This window comes from Pseudophryne corroboree, chromosome 5 (genome assembly GCF_028390025.1).
Source record: "Pseudophryne corroboree isolate aPseCor3 chromosome 5, aPseCor3.hap2, whole genome shotgun sequence".
NCBI lineage: Eukaryota > Metazoa > Chordata > Amphibia > Anura > Myobatrachidae > Pseudophryne > Pseudophryne corroboree.
In genome coordinates, this window is record NC_086448.1 from 317,266,883 (window position 1) to 317,285,689 (window position 18,807).

Sequence of the window (18,807 nt, forward strand, 5' to 3'; positions counted from 1 at the left end):
TGCAATTTCACTGCGTTGAAAAAAGTGCCAGTGGAGGCAGCTCTGACATGCGTGCCTTGACATGGGCTCAAGGCACGCCCCCTCAATGATATGTATGGCCACCTGCCGTCAGTGTAACTGCTGAGTGCAGTACTTACGGGTGCCCCCATCTCCATTTGTGCCACAGTCAACCCTGGGACTGCTGATCACAGTCGCTGAGCACAGGGATGGCATGCAGCTCAAAGGCAGGACCTGACTCAGGAAAATTCCAGAGATCCCACTAAGAAGGATGAGTATCTTTCTTTCTCTCTCTCTCTCTAATGAGTTTATCTATCTATCTATCTATCTATCTATCTATCTATCTATCTATCTATCTATCTATCTATCGAACAATAGCCCGGCACTCAGTAATGGATATAATTGCTTGTTGCTGCGGTGCCCTCCATAGTGCCAACTGCGTGGGCCAAAATAGACATGTAGAAAGACAGCGGCACTCGATGCAGACTTGGTGAAGTTTTAAATGACAACTTTATTAGTCCAATGGAGTTTCGGGGATACCCCCGTCATCAGAGACAGGCGTTCACGATGGGACTAATAAAGTTGTAATTTAAAACTTCATCAAGTCTGCATCGAGTGCCACTGTCTTTCTACTATCTATCTATCTATCTATCTATCTATCTATCTATCTATCTATCTATCTATCTATCTATCTATCTTCTATCTATCTGTATATCTTGTATTTAATAATACAAACTAACAACTGGTATGGGCTGTATTATCAGAAAGCAGAAATTGTGTAACAGTTATTGGTGTAGTCATAGTTATCACACCTGCAATAGGTCTTTAACTACCACTTAAAAACATTACTTAAGCTGGGTGCCCTCACATAATAAAGGTACGTTATACAGGTCACTCAAATGGTTTTATTTTTTTATATATATATATATATATATATATATATAAAATTTTATTTCTTTTTTTAATGGGAAACCCCCTTTATAATTCCTGTGTTTGCACCTGGGAGAAGAGGGGAGCGGGCAGCAGCCAGCATGTAGATGCTGGGGAGAAGTGCTGAGTGGGGAGCCAGGGTGGTCAGCAGCCCGCTTTTCAGAGAGACTCACTGAGGGCACTTGGCCAGGGGTTCATTGCTCTCCAGCCTCTTGAAGTGAGACCTGGCATGTAAGCAGCCAGGCAGTACAGGTGCAGAGAGTCAGGGATGCAGCTGCAGGTATGCAGGGAGAATAGTGATTCTTAAATTTGTCCCTGATGCAAGCCAGTGCCTCCCTAGCCATTGACCTCACCGCACATCACTGAGGCTGACCTTATTATTAGCAAGGCTAACATGGAGCGGCAAGGGTGTCTGGTCACCACTACATACAACGAATATTTACCTCCAGTCATCTTAGGGATGAACGTGTTAATGAACTGTCCAGATGCATTGGTGGAGGCTCTTAAACAGGAAATGTGGTCTGCGGCCCTGATGGAGCGGAAGACTCTTCAGACGTAGTGTGGTGCAAAACTCGGGGGGGGGGGGGGGGGGGCAAGATTATGAGGCAATCCTGGAGCCCTGTGACTTTGATGGACAGCAACCGTTCGCGGTGGCACGATCGCTGGCTAAAGTGACACGTGTGAAAGTACCTGTCCGGATATTAAACCCACATAGCTATCCGGTCTAATTGTTTCGACACTGTCCAGTGGCTAGAGTAATTCTGGTAGACTTTCAAGACATCCTTGGTGAGGCTCTACCCAAGTTTCCCAAGGGAACGGTATGACCACTGGTGAGGCTCCATGGTGGAGTGAAGTACAGATCGGCGGCTCAGATATATCAGAGAGTCAGCATGAGGGCGTACTTTAGGTTGTGCGCAGGAATGCTGAAGCCTTTAGTCAGCACCCATCAGACTTCGGGAAGGCTGAGGGAGTCTAACACCACATCCCTACTGGAACTAATCATCCAGTTAAAGAGCCTCTACCACCGGCCATGTACCAGCCGGTGAGAAATACGATACATGAGAAGAAAAAAGCTGGTGTGATACATGAGAGCCATAGTCCATGGGCAGCACCTTTAGTGATTGTGCGGAAAAAAGATGGTGGCCTCAGATTCTGCGTCGACTACCGAAAACTGAATGCGGTGACGCACAAAGATGCACAATGCCCCGGATAGAGGAATCTTTAACAGCACTAAAGACAGCTCAGTACTTCTCAACTCTTGACCTGTCAAGCGGATACTGGCAGATTCCAATGGACCCAGAAGACAAGGAAAAGATCGCGTTCACGACCCCCATGGGTCCGTTTGAGTTTGACCGCATGCCATTCGGGCTCTGCAATGCTCCTGCCACCTTCCAAGTTATGGAACATTGGGGCACAGGAACTTCGAGATGGTCCTGTTGTATCTTGACAACATCATCATATTCTCAAAGTCCTACAACGAGCACTTGAAACATCTAGAGGAAGTCTTCATCCAGTTGACCAAATGTGGTCTAAAGTTAAAGACGTCCAAGTGCTATCTTCTGAAACCAAGTGTACAATATCTGGGCCACATAGCTAGCTCTGACGGGGTGAAGTCTGATCCCGAAAAGATACGGGTGATGTGGGACTGGCCTGTACCCAGGACAGTGAAAGACGTCCGCAGCTTTCTTGGCTTCATGGGATATTATCGATGCTTTATCCAACATTTCGCCAATGTGACAGCACCTCTTCATGAGTTACTATGAGGCAAGTCAGGTCAAGAGAGGCGGAGTACAGCCCTGGTCGCATGGGTAGAGGAGCAGCAGAATGCTTTTGAATGGTTGAAGTTGGCACTAACGGAGGCCCCACTTCTTGCATATCTGGACTATGAGAAACCTTTCCAGTTCTATACGGATGGCAGCCACCGGGGACTGGTAGCTGTCCCCTCTCAAATACAAGACGGACATGAGTGAGCCATAGCGTATGCCAGCTGAGGTCTAAGGAAGACCGAAAGAAACAGTGAAAACTACAGCACCTTTAAGCTGGAGCTCCTTGCCCTCATCTGGGCCATCACCAAAAAATTCAAAAATGACTTAAGAGCCACAACCTCTGTGATCGTCACAGACAATAATCCACTGGCGCACTTGTCCTCTGCTCGTCTTGGAGTGATGGAGCAGCAATGGATGGCACGACTTGCCAAGTTCAGATATACAGTGTAGTACTGGAGTGGCAAGTCCAATGGAATTGACGATGTCTTGTCTCGCCTCCTAACCACCGATGTCACAGAAGAGGAAAGGGATTGGTCTGAAGATATTGCGACCCCTGTGTTCAAACCTCCCAGGAAAAGAAAGCTGATAGTGAACTCCGATACTGTGACCGCTACTACCGACCTCGCCTCCAAAAATGCTACACCAAATAGTCTTGTGTTCGACTGGCAACAAGTACAGGAAGCGAGTCCTGTGTTACAAGACCTAATGGGCCTCATCCACAGCAAAAGTTGTCTAACTAAGTCCCAGAGAGCCGTTGCCAACCCGAAACTGATCAAACTGTTATGCCACCGAGACCGAATCAGCCTACGACAGGGCCTTGTCATCCGCACCAACCAAGATCCAAGACAGCAAGCTGACATGTTGCTTAACACCTATCACAGCCAGTCGGGGAACTTCAGGACCCAGAAAATGGAGGCAGTATTCCAACAGAGATTCTTTTGGGTCGGACTGAGATCTGATATCGACAAGTGGGGTCGTGATTGCAGGATATGTAATTTGAAAAGACCAGCTGACGGTTTCCAGAAAGATCCTCTACATCTGATATCGAGCTCTCGCCCACTTGAACTTGTTGCTTTAGATCATGTGGAACTTGAGCATAGCTACATTGGGTTCCAGTATGCCCTGACTATCCCCGATCATACTGCAAATTCTTAGTGGTGGTACCAGCACGTGACTTGACAGCAAAAACAATGGCTGAACTGTTCCTCAAGCATTTCGTCCACCCCTACGGTTACCCTGACAAAGTTCTCACTAACCAAGGCCCCGCATTTGAGTCCCAGTTATTTCAAGAACTCTGTTCCCTCTATGGTTGTAAAAAGTTGCGGACTGGCCTATGTGAGAGATCCAACCAGACTGTAATTGGAATGCTCCGAATTCTGTCAGCAGAGAAACGTAACCAGTGGCCTAACCTTCTTCCGGAACTTACTTACCTCTATAACAATATGGAGCACTGCTCCACGGGATTCACTCTATTCTACCTAATCTTCGGGAGACAGGGCAAACTCCCAAAAGACTTAGAGCTGGCACCAGTGGTGGATGAGCCTGACACCGGGCGGACTGACTGGGTGCAAGAACATCAGTACCGGATAGAAACTGCTCAGCAACTGATTGAACAATGGATGGAAATGGTGCATCACCATCAGGAAAAAAACTATAACTCTGATGCCCGGCCAATGCCTCTCAAGATCGGAGATAATGTTTGGAAAAGGAAAAATCACCAGTCCAGTAAATTAGATGCTATGTGGGAAGATATTCCTTACATGATTGTCCGAGTTCCATCTGATTGACTATGGGGGTCATTCCGAGTTGATCGCACGTAGCAACGTTTTGCTGCCCATCTAGACGCCACCTATGGGGAGCAGCTCAACTAGACGCCACCTATGGGGAGTGGAATTTTGCATAGCAAGGCTGCGAACGCTTGTGCAGCCCTGTTATGCAAAAAAAGTTTCCTGTAAAAGAAGACCAGGGTATGAGTTACTAACCCTGTGCGATCGATCCAGCGATGCAGGTCCCGGAATTGATGTCAGACATCCGCCCTCCAAACGCCTGGACACACCTGCATTCACCGAACCCCTCCTGGAAAACGGTCAGTTGACGCCCCGGAATGCCTTCCTCCTGTCAATCTACCTGCGGTCGCCGCTGCGACCACTTTCTTCATTTGTGGCATCACTGCCCGGCAACAGGCATCACCGGGCAACGACGCACCTACGCAATGTGGCCGCCGCGCATGCGCAGTTACAACCCGATCGCACAGCTGCGAAGAAGTGTAGCGTGCAATCGGGTCAGAATGACCCCCAATATACCTACCAAATCCAAAGACCCGATGGACATTTGAGTACTGTTCCTCATGACCAAGTGAAGCTCTGCACCGTTGAAATACCGGCAGTAGAGAAAGACTCACCTCTGGCAGAGGGGCGGGTGACCCCAGGGGGTATTCCATTTCATGACCCCATAGAGTTCTTATTATTTATGGGTAGCGCAACTCCGAGCTCCATAAAATCAATAGCCCCCAAGACCCAGGGTAGAGGTACCCACTAAATGTGATGATACGCTTTGTAATATATCCGATCAGGCCGAAGGGGTGCTTTCCCCAGTTCCTAAGAGGCCAGAAAGCAGTACAAGAGGTACATTACCTCTAGGGTACCGCGATTGAAAGTTTTGATACAGTATGTTTCCTCAACCGTTGTTCTGTATATATGTATATAATGTAATAAGTATGTACTTACCTTGAGTATATTGTTTATGCTCAATATTGCTCTGCCACATTCAAGACTTGAGTGTGTATTTGACGAACGGTTTCTCAGAATTCTTGCCTTTGAAAATCTTGCGTGAGCACACACATGTTTTTAGTCGGAGAATATGTGACACTCTGACATGGATATCCTATTAACTTGGATTTATGGGGATATATGTGGCTATATAGGTACCATCACCCATATACTGGAGACAACCTGGGTGAGACACCTACATTTTCCCTAAAAGGAACCCTCACTTCTCACTAGCCGGCCCAGTGCAGCTGAAATGGTTAACAGCTTCCCCTTGCTTAGGTTGCTAGGCAACACCAGCAACCAAAGGACAGCAACATGTGAAGCGCTAGGACCCAGGTGCAAACCTGCAGAGCAGGAGGAATCAAAGCTGCTGATTGGGCGGTGCAGAGCGGGAAGAGTAGGAGGTGGGGTGACCTCCTGAGGTGATTGCTGAGGAGTCTCCTGAGGTGACAGGGAGAGAGATGCTGTGAGGAGTGGTGCTCTCAGGTAACAGCATGGAGAGTGATGCTGCGCTGAGGTGATGCTGAGGAGACACGCTGTGGAGAGCCACCAGCCGCCGCTGTGGAGAGCCACCAGCCGCCGCTGAGGAGAGCCGCCAGTCACCGCTGAGCACCGCCACCAGCCCGCACCATAGTGAGAGGAGCCGGGACTGTAATACCGCCGCCAGTCTGCGCCATGCTGAGGGGACGCGCTTAGGAGAGATGGAGCTGCTGATGCTGCACGCTGAGGGGAGTGCATCCATGCTCCAGCTGGCTGCTGCCAACAGGTACATCTCACAGCCACACTGACACCAGAGCCCTCAGTTAGTGGCAAGTCCCATAGCTATTCGGGGACAGCAGAGAGAGAGAGAGAGAGAGAGAGAGAGACTTTAATTGTCACTAATTCCCGCTGCTCCTCAATGTGACTCTATTCTGAAGATAGAGCAGGATACCTAATCTAACAGGGGTTAAGGAGTCTATCATAAAGCAATACTTGAGAGAGAGAGAGAGAGAGAGAGAGACACTTAGCACAGAGATCCATTTCAATGACTCGCTGTAGCACAGGAGGCGTGTTTATAAAGGGGAACTGTGTCCTGCTAATTCACCGCTGCTTGTACTGCTTCAGTGGACATATTCTTGTTGGAGCCACCGATTTAACTCTGCCACCTATGCTCACTAACCGCTGTTCTAAAAGGAACTGAGTTACTTTGCTAGACACCCTAATTGTATGTGGGCATAGCTATAGGAGGACAGTGTTTTGCCTTGTGATATACATATTAATTACTAACTCTGTCCCTCTTGCTTTTACCGCATCCAGCTGCTTGTTGCAAATCAAATAGTGCATGCCATTCTCCCCTTTGTGTCTGAACTGCATTCTTTGGATGGTGCATCCGTACTGACCGATAGTACTCAGCTTTACTTGCTACTCTAAGACTGCAACTAGTAATATATCTGTGCTATTGAAATATAAATGTATACGCCTTGCGACTGAGGTTAGACCTCCTGCTTAGTACAAGTCTCAGTGGAGTTAGGCTACCATTTGCTAGACGTTTGAGTTCCATTAGTTGAAAGGTGGTGAAAGGTGGTAAAAGGCCAATGTAAACTGTATGCTACATGATTCCATCATCTCAGAGTAATTCCACATTGTTGCTTGCAATATTATTGTGTTTTTAGTGTATGCGTTGTTTTCCTCATACCGTAAATTGTATTTGCATCTTAACTGATTCATTCCACAGTGGTGACCAGTTTGTTCCCGTATAATAAATCCTTATGTCACCGTCCTAATGTGTGGTGACTATTGTGTTGGGTCCTATGGGATTGGAATTCCTCGTTCCTCTGCCGAGGGTTCCAGTAGTGAGATCCGGTTCCAGAGGTGATTCCGGGCAAGGGATCCAGGTGCGTTGACCGACATCTACACCTGCACCTGCCTCAACACTCCATGTACCTACCTTTTACATATTCACTGGAGGCATGGGGACAGGGGGCATGACCAGCAGCTCACAGAGCGCTGGGCATGCCCCCTCAGTGATGGAAATGTGTGTGGCTTCACCGCGCAAAGGTCCCTCCTCCTGATGTTGGGAGGTATGATAATGCAAAGAAGATATTTCTAATATAGTCTTTGTATTTTTCATCTAATTTATATAATCAAACCTTTTGCATATACGTTAGTATGACAGGAAAGGTTCTGCCTCACCTGCCTCACCTCACCGCATGTCACTGATGGATAATGAGGGTCTACATGAAAGATTACTACTGCTCATGTGTAAACTTATTCATGCCAATCTCAGATGGTTTCATTTTCTTTTTTACTGTAGCCAACCAAAATACTGAATCAAGTAAAATTACTCTTGAGGGGCAAATATCTAGATTTCCGCCTCAGTCACACTATTCTATATAAAGATCTAATACATTGTGTAGCTGTAGCAATCACATCAGCTTATCTGAGTTACACCCATCTTCCCTTTAATGATATGATACACAAATTACAAATGAACTGGCTTTCTAATTTGAGTTTTACATTAAACTATTTATGTCACACTGCATAAAAATTTCACTTCAATATCACCCAACACAGCTGTTTTGATGGGGTACCTGCAAATATTAAGGATCCCCAGCATTTAACTTGGAGCGAATGAAGTGATACTTCAAAGCAGCCTCCATATGGGCTACTGTATCGCAAATCCAGCCTATGGATTTTGGTGAATGATTTACCAAATAATAAACTGCTTCTGTGATTTTGCATATGAGTTACAATGAGTTATTAGAGATGTGGAATTCTGCTGTATCTGTCAATCTGTATAATAATTTGCTAAATTAAACCTGTAAATATAACGTAATCCTATAAAATGATTTAATGCGCTACAAGGTGTTTTATGATATTTTCCAAACAAAGGAAACCTACTGACACCCCCACCGCATCCCGGCAGTTGGGATGCTGGTGGTCATGTGACCGACTCCGGAATCCCGAAACCACTCAGAAATTCAGCTCCGGAACACCGAATGCTGACATCCCGAAGGTATCTGGCCCACTGTTAGGGTTAGGACCTGGGGTTTAGGTTTAGGCACTAGAGGGGACACTAGCTATACCCCCCCCCCCTCCCCCAGTTTTAGCCCTAGCCGCCACCCCCGGTGACTTAGCCCTTTCCACCCCCCCCCACTATATTAGCCCTAGCCGCCACCCTAGGTAAGTTAAGGTTAAAGTTGGGGACACTCTAATTGTCAGGATGCCGGTGTTGGTCATGTGACTGCTGGCATCCCGACCACCAAATGTTCAAAATAATACCCAGAGCAGCAATACATCTCTAGCAGGATGCAGACATGTTTTTGGAAAATGTATTAATTAACACAGAGTTGGACCCAGTACATTTTTGGGGGCAGGAGTGAGCAATCTGGGGCATGGCCCTGACTTGGATATAGTGCACCAACAGAGGAGCTATGCTGCCTGAGGTAACCTGGCTACATATTGGGGATGTGGATATGCCTCCTTGTACCCACCCCCATCTCTGTATTTAGATGGTGTACTTGTTTAAGAGTTGCATTTTTGCACTTGTCTAACCTGCCACATGGATGGTCGCTATACCATTGCATTTTATGTTTTTGTATATGATTGCAGCCGCCCAGTGATATTATAAGTGTAAACTGATAAGCATGCTCAATGATTTTATCTGAGGTAAATCATGGTAGCTGGAAATAAATGTATGTTCCCTGTGCTTGGCAGACAAACCTGATTGTGTTGTGTCCAGGCACAAATGAAGTAGCATATTTATCTAAATGTGCAGGATGTTTCTGTTTGTTTGGCATGGTATCTTGCTATGACCTTTATTTAATCTCAATTATTTGAACATTTTAGTTACTGACCTTTTTTAATAGAATAAAAATCTTGACCTTTGATGACAAATGATTAATTTTGTATTTTGTAATCCAGCATGTATTTGGTACAAAATAGTTGTCCCATTCATGCTATCAAAGTCAATCTACTGTATCTTGCAAATTCATAGCATTGACGTGTCCTTAATAATCTACCCTGCGTTTTACCTCCATCCATTTTTACAAGCTGCTTGAATTAATTCTGCATGCACCTTTGAACAAGACTGTCAGTAGTAGAACTGTATGCCTGCTCATACATAGCCTGCCATTTATTGTCTGTTGGATTCTTCCCCATGTTGGGTCACTAGTATGTGGTTAATAGATCTACAGTGTCGAGTTAGACAGTCAATAGGTTGACACCATGTGGTCCACATGCATTAAATTGACTTGGACAAAAGGTTGACATGGTCATTAGGTCGACCTATGAAAGGTCGACAATGCTTATGGTCGACAGTTACAAAAGGTCGACAGGTTCAAATGTCCGACATGACAATGGTTGACACACATATGGTTGACATGAGTTTTTTTATTTTATTTTTAAATTTTACATTTTTCAATTGGAGGTCCACATGCTGAGACAGCGAAAAGGACACAAATAAATAAAAAAATGGTGTGTCGACCTTTTTCGGTGTCGACTATTGTTCATGTCAATCTTTTCATGTAATGACCTTTTGTAACTGTCAAACTTTTCCAGTGTCAACTTTTCATAGGTCGACCTAATGTCCATGTTGACCTTTTGTTCATGTTGACCTTTTCACTGTTGACCATATAGTGTCGACCTAATGATGGTAGACCTTCTGACTATAGATCGATTGAACCATTACCAGGCTGTCTGAACAAGTATTAAGTCAGTGAGAACAACTATAATATGTGGAAGGATGATGTGGAAATATGTTTGTATGCAAAAAGAAAAGGTCAGCATGTTCAGTAAAGGAAAGTTTGCATAGTTCCTGGATTGTCACAGCAAGGTAAGTAACTCTATATGATCTTCATATTATGTAGTTAATTACTATTTATTGGTAAGGTACTACAGTATGTCTCTAGCCTTTAGAGTTTATCCACAATGCAAAATGTGGTGAATACCACTTGCGGATTACACTTAAAGCAATGAAGTGATCCCACAGACTGTAATTCTTTATCTTATCATATGCGTAAACACAAATTCCCATTACCTCTCAATATCAGTGAGTCTGGATGAGTCCCGGAATCCTTTGGCAAAGGGGTTGCTGTCAATTTTCAGCTTGGTTATCTGTAACGACAAGGTCATACAATGGCTTCAGGTTTGGCACACTGGCATCACTCCCTACCATCTTACAAACCATTAACCCTCAAAATGTCACAAACTCCCACCATTGTCTGTGTCAGTCTTTATTTTGTTATCTCTCTGTATAATACATTTTAATTATCACTCCAGCTTTCAAAATTGTCAGAGATAAAGGGGTCTACTTACTAAGCCTTGGAGAGAGATAAAGTACAGACCAACCAACTACTAGTTGTCAGTTTTCAAACACAGCCTGTAACATGGCAGTTAGGAGCTGGTTGGCTGGTACTTTATCTCTGTCCACTTTATCTCTCTCCAAGGATTAGTACATTGACTCCAAAGTGAATTTTCAATGTTTTAATGCTAATGGTGGGCAAACTGTCATTATAAACATTTGCGTAATGAGTGACTATATTATAATAAATAAAAATAGTTTATTTCCAAAGACATCAAATACATACAAACTATCTCTGACTTCAAATTAAATGTAGACGACTAATGGTTAAAAAAAACAACAACTTTGGATTACAGCATCATGTATGTTTCTGATAATATTAAACTTGTAATTTGTTTAAATGCTAGAACAGGCCATTTTGCAGATGTTTTGGGGATCACAAAGTCTAGTTCACCATTCTGCACTGTATTATAAAGCTGAAGCAGCGATTGTTACTTTATTATGATGAGGGGTATGCATGGGGAAGGACTATAAACGCTAAGTAGGAGATTTATCAAATCTTGGAGAGCGATAAACTACCAACCAATCAGCTTCTAATAGTTTTATTTCTAGCACACCCTGTAAAATTATAGTTATAAACTGACTGGTAATTTATCTCTCTCCACTTTATCTCTCTCCAACATTATATAAATCTCCCCCTAAAATTTAGCTGGTGAAACGTGATACATTTTTTGGAATGAGGTGAATAGCAGTTCTGAAAGTTTTGCTTATCTCTAGTTCAGAACTTCTCAAATCCAGTCGTTGGGACACACTAACAGTGCATATTTTCTATATCTTCTTGCAGGAGCACAGGCATTTTCATTACTGATAGAAATATTTAAAAAGAGACACATGAAGTTATAATTATTCCACTTGTGATTCTGTGAGGGGGTGGTCTTCAGTTTGCCTGCTGTCGGGATCCCGGCGCACAGTATACCGGCGCCGGAATCCCAACAGCCGGCATACCAACACTTTTTCTCCCTCTTGGGGGTCCACGACCCCCCTGGAGGGAGAATAAATAGCGTGGCGCATGTAGCGTGCCACCGTGCCCGCAGCGGGGCTCATTTGCGCTCGCCACACTGTCGGTATGCCGGCGGTTGGGATTCCGGCGCCGTTATGCTGGTCGCCGGGAGCCCGGCCGCCGGCATACCATACTACACCCCTGTGAGGAGCCCTGGAAAACATGTACTGTTAGCGTGTCCCGAGGTCTGGATTTGAGAAGCACTGCTCTAGTTGACAGTTTCCTTCAGTATATCAATACCAGCGGACAACAATATATATCAAAAACATCTTTCAGTATGTCATTTGACCTGCACTTCAACTCTGTCACAGTGGTTTCACTACTCAGATTGAGACCTGACCTTTAAATCCTAAATTATGAGATAGTTTGTTGAAAGTCTAATGTGTTTATCCTTTATATAATTCAGAATATATAAATTGAATCAAATCCTTGGCAACAACAGTGAAAAGGGCAGAAAATGTACTTATTCTAATGATTTATGAATAATGGTGTATTTTATCTAGGGGAATTTGTGTGCTTATCTACCAACACTCATAAATTACATGTTGTACATTTATAATATGCCTTGACATGACTTCATTACAGAGAGAGGAGCAATAAGACAAATCTAATTTATTGGGCCGGTTCTTACAATTTGCAACTCTTTAGTTATATCCCTAAAATCTCTTTGATCTGCAAACAAAGCATAATTATTTTGTATCTGTTTATATGTAGTCAAGCCTCCCTTGTGTGTGTTAAGTAGTGCCCTTTTGGTGTATGTGTGTGTGTGTGTGTGTGTGTGTGTGTGTGTGTGTGTGTGTGTGTGTGTGTGTGTGTGTGTGTGTGTGTGGCGAGGGGATGGGTGTGTGGGTGTGTGTGTGTGTGTGTGTGTGGGGGGGGGGGGGGCAGCTTACCAGTTGGTTCTGATAGGCTGTGACAGCGGTAAAAACTGTTTCCTGAAAGATAAATGTCCTGAATTCTTCAGATTTGAGATTGAGTAGAGACGCCGTGTGGTCCTTCTTCTTGATAATATGCACCCTTGGCTGATACTTGTGCATGGAATTCAGGATTATCTAAATTGAAACAACACATAATGTTTTATATTGCATACTTACTGCCAATAAAGCAATTCTGCACGGCTGTAGAAAATGCAGATAATGAATGACAAAGCAAATACTATTGTTGGTAATATTTTGAATGCATTCAAAACTGCTTTTGTTCATTTTATATCTTTCTAAATACTGTGAAAGCGGCACAACCGCCTAGTACAATGTGCCGAGCTGTACCCAGATCCAGACAGAGCCCGGGAATAAGATGTGTGCGGGACAGACCAGTAACATATGGGCCCAGTTTATACCAGGAAGATGTCAATACACATACATGTATGGCCATTTTTAAAATATTTGTTTTGCTCTAATACACCTCAAACAAGTATCGGTCTTGTGTATGACAAAAGAATTTTCAAATAACAAGCATAATACATGCCCAAGCAACATAGAAAGCATCTATAGGCATCAGCAGTACATTGCAAACAATAGGCGGTATGAGTGTGCTTGCCTCATCATCCAGTGTTGGCACCTGCCCCTGACCACTCAAAATAATATGGCTTTTTGAGGCATCTATGTGTTTGTGTCCCAGTCTGCATTTACCCACATCTGCGTATACACGCCTTTACTGTACCCCCTCATGCATCTCCCAGCATAGGAGGCCAAAAGTGTCAATGGGAATGTCGTAGTAGTAGTAGTAGTAGTAGGGGCTCATGTTTAAGGGTGTGGCCAACCTCCAGAGGGGGTGTGGCCAGTCACCACAGAGGCTAGGCTAACCATTAGAGCGTGCATGGTCTGGGTCCCTTAATAAATATATACAGTAAACACTGCTAGTGCACTCATGATAATGTACCAGATTAATAACAGCAATGCACTGTAGAGAATACACTATAGTCCTGTGCAGTGTAAGGAACACATATATAATGTATAATTCAAATGCACAGTCAGGAACCTGATTCTCTAGAGCAGGGGGTGGGTTCCCAGGTAGTGGGGACCACCAGGGCTTGCCCCTGTGGGCCAGTCCAACCCTGATTACAAAATACCCATTTGGAGCCTGACTTATATTAGTCATGAATGTGCAGTCTGTCTTTATTTCATGTGTTACAGGCCCTTGCTATATAACGTCTACCTGTATGATCCAAAACAGTATCAGCTAAAAGATGATCTTTGACACCTTTGAAGATGTGTAAAAATGACGCAGCTTTGGAGGGGTGGGCTTCAGTATGCCGACTGACGGGATCCCGGCGCACAGTATACCGGCGCCGGGATCCCGACAGCCAGCATACCGACACTTATTCTCCCTCGTGGGGGTCCACGATCCCCCTGGAGGGAGAATAAAATAGTGTGGCGCGCGTAGCGCGCCACCGTGCCCGTAGCGTGGCGAGCGCAGCGAGCCCGCAAGGAGCTCATTTGCGCTCGCCACACTGTCGGTAAGCCGGCGGTCGGGCTCCCGGCGCTGGTATGCTGGTCGCCGGGAGCCCGACCGTCGGCATACCATAGTGAACCCCTTTGGAGGACTGAAAAGGCTCTATGGCATTGGTTCTCAAACTCAGGGTGCCACGGAACACTGGCAGGGGTGCTTCAGGTTCGGGGTCCAGGACCAATTCAAACTATTTAATGTCAAGGTAATAGGCAAAACTAGTACTTGTGGCTGCCAATCATAAAATATGTGGACAAACAGAAACAAATCTTGTTCCTTACCACATCATTTACCCTAAGGGTGACATATAAACAGAATTTAATTATTTTTAAAAATAAATCTACATTTCTCAATAAGAAACTTTTGGCCTAGGGGTGCTATGAAAGAATTTTTGATACTCTAGGACGCTGTGATTCAAAAAAAATTGGGAACCACTGCTCTCTGGGTATCCGTTATACGTACTCCAATTATTCCCCTTAATGTGCAATCTCCACTCTGAAAACTGATTTAAATACCTCATCCTGTATCACAAAATCCCTTTTTTGAATTTGGCTGCAATTTCTCAGATCCACCCAAATCAAATAGGCACAAAAGCAGAAAAAGAGGTGTGTAATGTTAGGAAACGGGAAGAGATGAAATTTGCACCCTACAGCCTTAATTCCAATAAATACGGAAATCAGATCAGGCATTCAGATATTTATATTTACAAGCAAAGCGATATACGTACTTACAAATGTTTCAGCTCCAAATTCTAAAGACGTATGTGCTGAATGTTTGACCATTAACAATGACATGACACTATCTCAGTTGCTTGAAAAGCTGTCCATGCTTCTTCCTCTAATCATATCACACATGTGAATACCACTATCCTCTCCAATATTTTATCTGTCCCAGCACTTGTGGCTCGGTGAGTAATGCAATCTTCTGGGATGGTGCTGGTGTTATTTTGGTGCCTGCACTGTATGTGACCTTCCAGGCGTCGTGCTTAGAAATCTACACACTTACATGTCCATGCTGGTCCAGTTCATTGTTTGTCAGCTTGACTTTCTCAAAAGAAACCATTTGTTTCAGCAGTTGTTCTCCAGTGAACGGGGAATCTGGATGTACATATAGCCTAGAAAGTCCAAAGGAAATATATAACACCAGACTCAGAGGGAAAATTATAACGGTAGACAAAACACATGCAGGCAATTAAACATACAGTACTGCATATACAAGCACTGCACCTTGTGATGGGATGCAGTCAGAATCAGAAGACTGACAGCAGGATTCTGAAGGACAGAATCCTGGCATATCCTATTGGTAAGCACTGGAGTTAGGGATAGGGTTAGGCATTAGAGGGAGGGTTAGGGGTAGCTGTGGGGGTTAGGGAAGTAAGGGTTAGGCTGTGTGAGGATGGGGGGGGGGGGGGGTTAGGGTTAGGCTCTGGAAGGGGTAGGCTAGAGTTAGAATGTGGGAGGTGCGTGTTAGGATTGGGGTAGGGTAAAAATACTTAACGAGATGTGTTGGGACTCTGCTTTTCGGTTTTCTGACTGTCGAGATTCCATACCCAACCCCTTGTAACAGCTAGGTTTATTATGCTCTATGTGTGGGGTAGATTTTGTCAACATTTGTCATGTCAACATTCAGAATTTATAATGCTTTACATGTTGACATTGACCACTTTGACATTCTCCATGACTACGCTGATAAAATGTCAACATGATTAGAATGTTAACAAAACGTCCCTGGTGGTCTAGAGGTGACTTACCTGGTCCGGCAGGATCTGGAGGCTCCAGCGGTGTCTTTGGGGTCCAGCAGTCAGGTGATGATGTTTTCTGATGGATCCAGCAGCACTTCTGGTGGTGAGTGTATAGCTAATCCAAACCCCTAACCCTCCCCTTAGTTCTTAATCCTATACTCCCCTCCCACAGCCCTTCCCTATTTGTTATTGCTTTTACTGCTGAATAAAGCAAAAATACTCACTGGATGGTTATACTTAAACATTTTAGAAAAAATAGTGCCATTTAAAGCTTATATCAGGGTTGATTTATAAATCAAACACTGTATTTTAAGCTGCATATATCTTAGATCTGTGTAACACTGTGTTACATCTGTGGACACTTGTATTTGTAGAGGTGACTCAGGGGCATTCATGTGCATGTCCAGAACGTATTGTGGGTATGTAGAGGCTAATTTTGTTTGCCCCATGGAGATGCCTCTTATTTTGGGTTATATTTATGTTTGAAACACGTTCCTTACTGATCATAAAATAATAAGATGGGTGCTGCTTATAAGATGATGATGACAACTGTCATAAGTTTGTTTTAGATGACTATATACACTAGATTTAAGGTTGTATATATCTCAAGAAACCTGTGTCTCAACTGCAGATAGGAACATAAGATTGCAGACATAAGCGGACATTTTTTGGATGGAACTATGAATTACCTCCATAAGTTTATGGGGGTAATTCATATCATGCCCTGTGACACAGCAGTGCCCAGTCACAGCATAGGGCACGATATTAAATCAGAGAAGATGAAATAAAAAAACTGTGCAAACACTGTAGAAGGGCACAACAGCAGGTCATATGGCATTAAGCAGTAGTATTTGTGACACAGTTTAACATTTGATGCATTTATTAATCTATGTGTGATGCAGAAATGTTACAGCACATGTTCTGTTTATATTGAATGTATTTATCTAGAAACAGTGTGGCAGCCTGATCCCTTTATATTTTATGGAACAAAGTTTTCCTGAATAAGCGTAGTACAGAATATTATGAATGGATCATAAATGCTTTTAAAGAATCATTACCATTAAACTAGCATCTGTTTATGTTAATGCAGATCTCTCCAGGATTTACTGCACAATTTTGCTATTTTGATAACATTATTCCAATCCTTATGGCCTTTATCTCTGCAATATATCTTTTGTAGTACCTGGATTGGTTTCGATTACAAATTTACTACATTAATGTAGGGCCATTATAATGTCCTAATTCTGCTTTTATAGCCTCTCTGAAAACATTAGAACAGCCACGTAAACCATAACTGAAACATGGAATTAGCAATGGGAATACTAAATAGTCCTTCTTAACAATAATCTTTCTGCAGTGAACATTCCACGAATAATATCAAATGTGCTGTTCTGGTATTTATCTGGTATACCAAATGCCCATCTACAGAGAAGATATTCAGATCATGACATCATTAACTATTGCACTGGCAATGATGTTCCGATGTGATTGTAATCAGTGTCATCAGGTTTTGAGAGGTTTAATTGGTGTACGTGTTAACATGAAAGTACACTACAAGAATCTTGTGCTAAGTCTGTGGGGTACACTATTTCTAGAGATGTACTGCGGGCACTTTTCGTGTTTTGTGTTTTGGTTTTGGTTCTGGTTCCATGCTCGCGTTTTGGATCTGGATTGGTTTTGCCAAAGCCACGCTTTTGTATTTTGGTTTTTGGATCTGAATGATTTAAAAAACACAGACGTAAAAACAGCTAAAATCACAGAATTTGGGGGTAATTTTGATCCTACGGTATAATTAACCTCAATAACATTCATTTCCACTCACTTCCAGTCTATTCTGAACACCTCACACCTCACAATATTGTTTTTAGGCCAAAAGCTTGCACCGAGTTGGCTGTATGACTAAGCTAAGCGACACAAGTGAGCGGCACAAATACCTGGCCTATCTAAGAGTGGCACTGCAGTGGCAAACAGGATGGCAGATTTAAAAAATAGGCCCCAAGCAGCACATAATGCAAAGAAGAAAAAGAGGTGCAATGAGGTAGCTGGATGGCTAAGATAAGCAACACAAGTGTGCTGCACAAACACCTGGCCCATCTAGGAGTGGCACTGCAGTGGAAGACAGGATGGCACTTAAAAAAACTAGCACCCAAACAGCACATCATGCAAAGAAGTAAAAGAGGTGCAATGAGGTAGCTGTATGACTAAGCTAAGCAACACAAGTGTGCGGCACAAACACCAGGCCCATCTAGGAGTGGCACTGCTGTGGCAGACAGGATGGCACTTAAAAAAAACTAGTCCCCAAACAGCGCATCATGCAAAGAAGTATAAGAGGTGCAATGAGGTAGCTGTATGACTAAGCTAAGCGACACAAGTGTACAGCACAAACACCGGGCCCATCTAGGAGTGGCATTGCGATGGCAGAGAGGATGGCACTTAAAAATAAATAGTCCCCAAACAACGCATCATGCAAAGAAGTAAAAGAGGTGCAATGAGGTAGCTGTATGATTAAGCTAAGCGACACAAGTGTACAGCACAAACACTGGGCCCATCTAGGAGTGGCACTGCAATGGCAGAGAGGATGGCACTTAAAAATAAATAGTCCCCAAACAGCGCATCATGCAAAGAAGTAAAAGAGGTGCAAAGAGGTAGCTGTATGACTAAGCTAAGCGACACAAGTGTACAGCACAAACACCGGGCCCATCTAGGAGTGGCACTGCAATGGCAGACAGTATGGCACTTTAAAATAAATAGTCCCCAAACAGCACATCATGCAAAGAAGTAAAAGAGGTGCAATGAGGTAGCTGTATGGCTAAGCTAAG

General features: G+C 43.8%; 1 protein-coding gene across 1 annotated transcript in view; it reads right to left on the bottom strand.

The window, feature by feature from the left end:
- The window catches only part of TBX20 (T-box transcription factor 20), a 49,502-nt gene that overhangs the window by 12,970 nt on the left and 17,725 nt on the right, over positions 1 to 18,807 (bottom strand). Inside the window, exons 4-6 of the mRNA XM_063924887.1 lie at positions 15,253 to 15,361; positions 12,696 to 12,854; positions 10,479 to 10,555 (exon numbers count right to left, since the gene is read on the bottom strand). Of these exons, the coding sequence (XP_063780957.1) occupies positions 10,479 to 10,555; positions 12,696 to 12,854; positions 15,253 to 15,361 (345 nt within the window). The remainder of the gene's footprint in view (positions 1 to 10,478; positions 10,556 to 12,695; positions 12,855 to 15,252; positions 15,362 to 18,807) is intronic.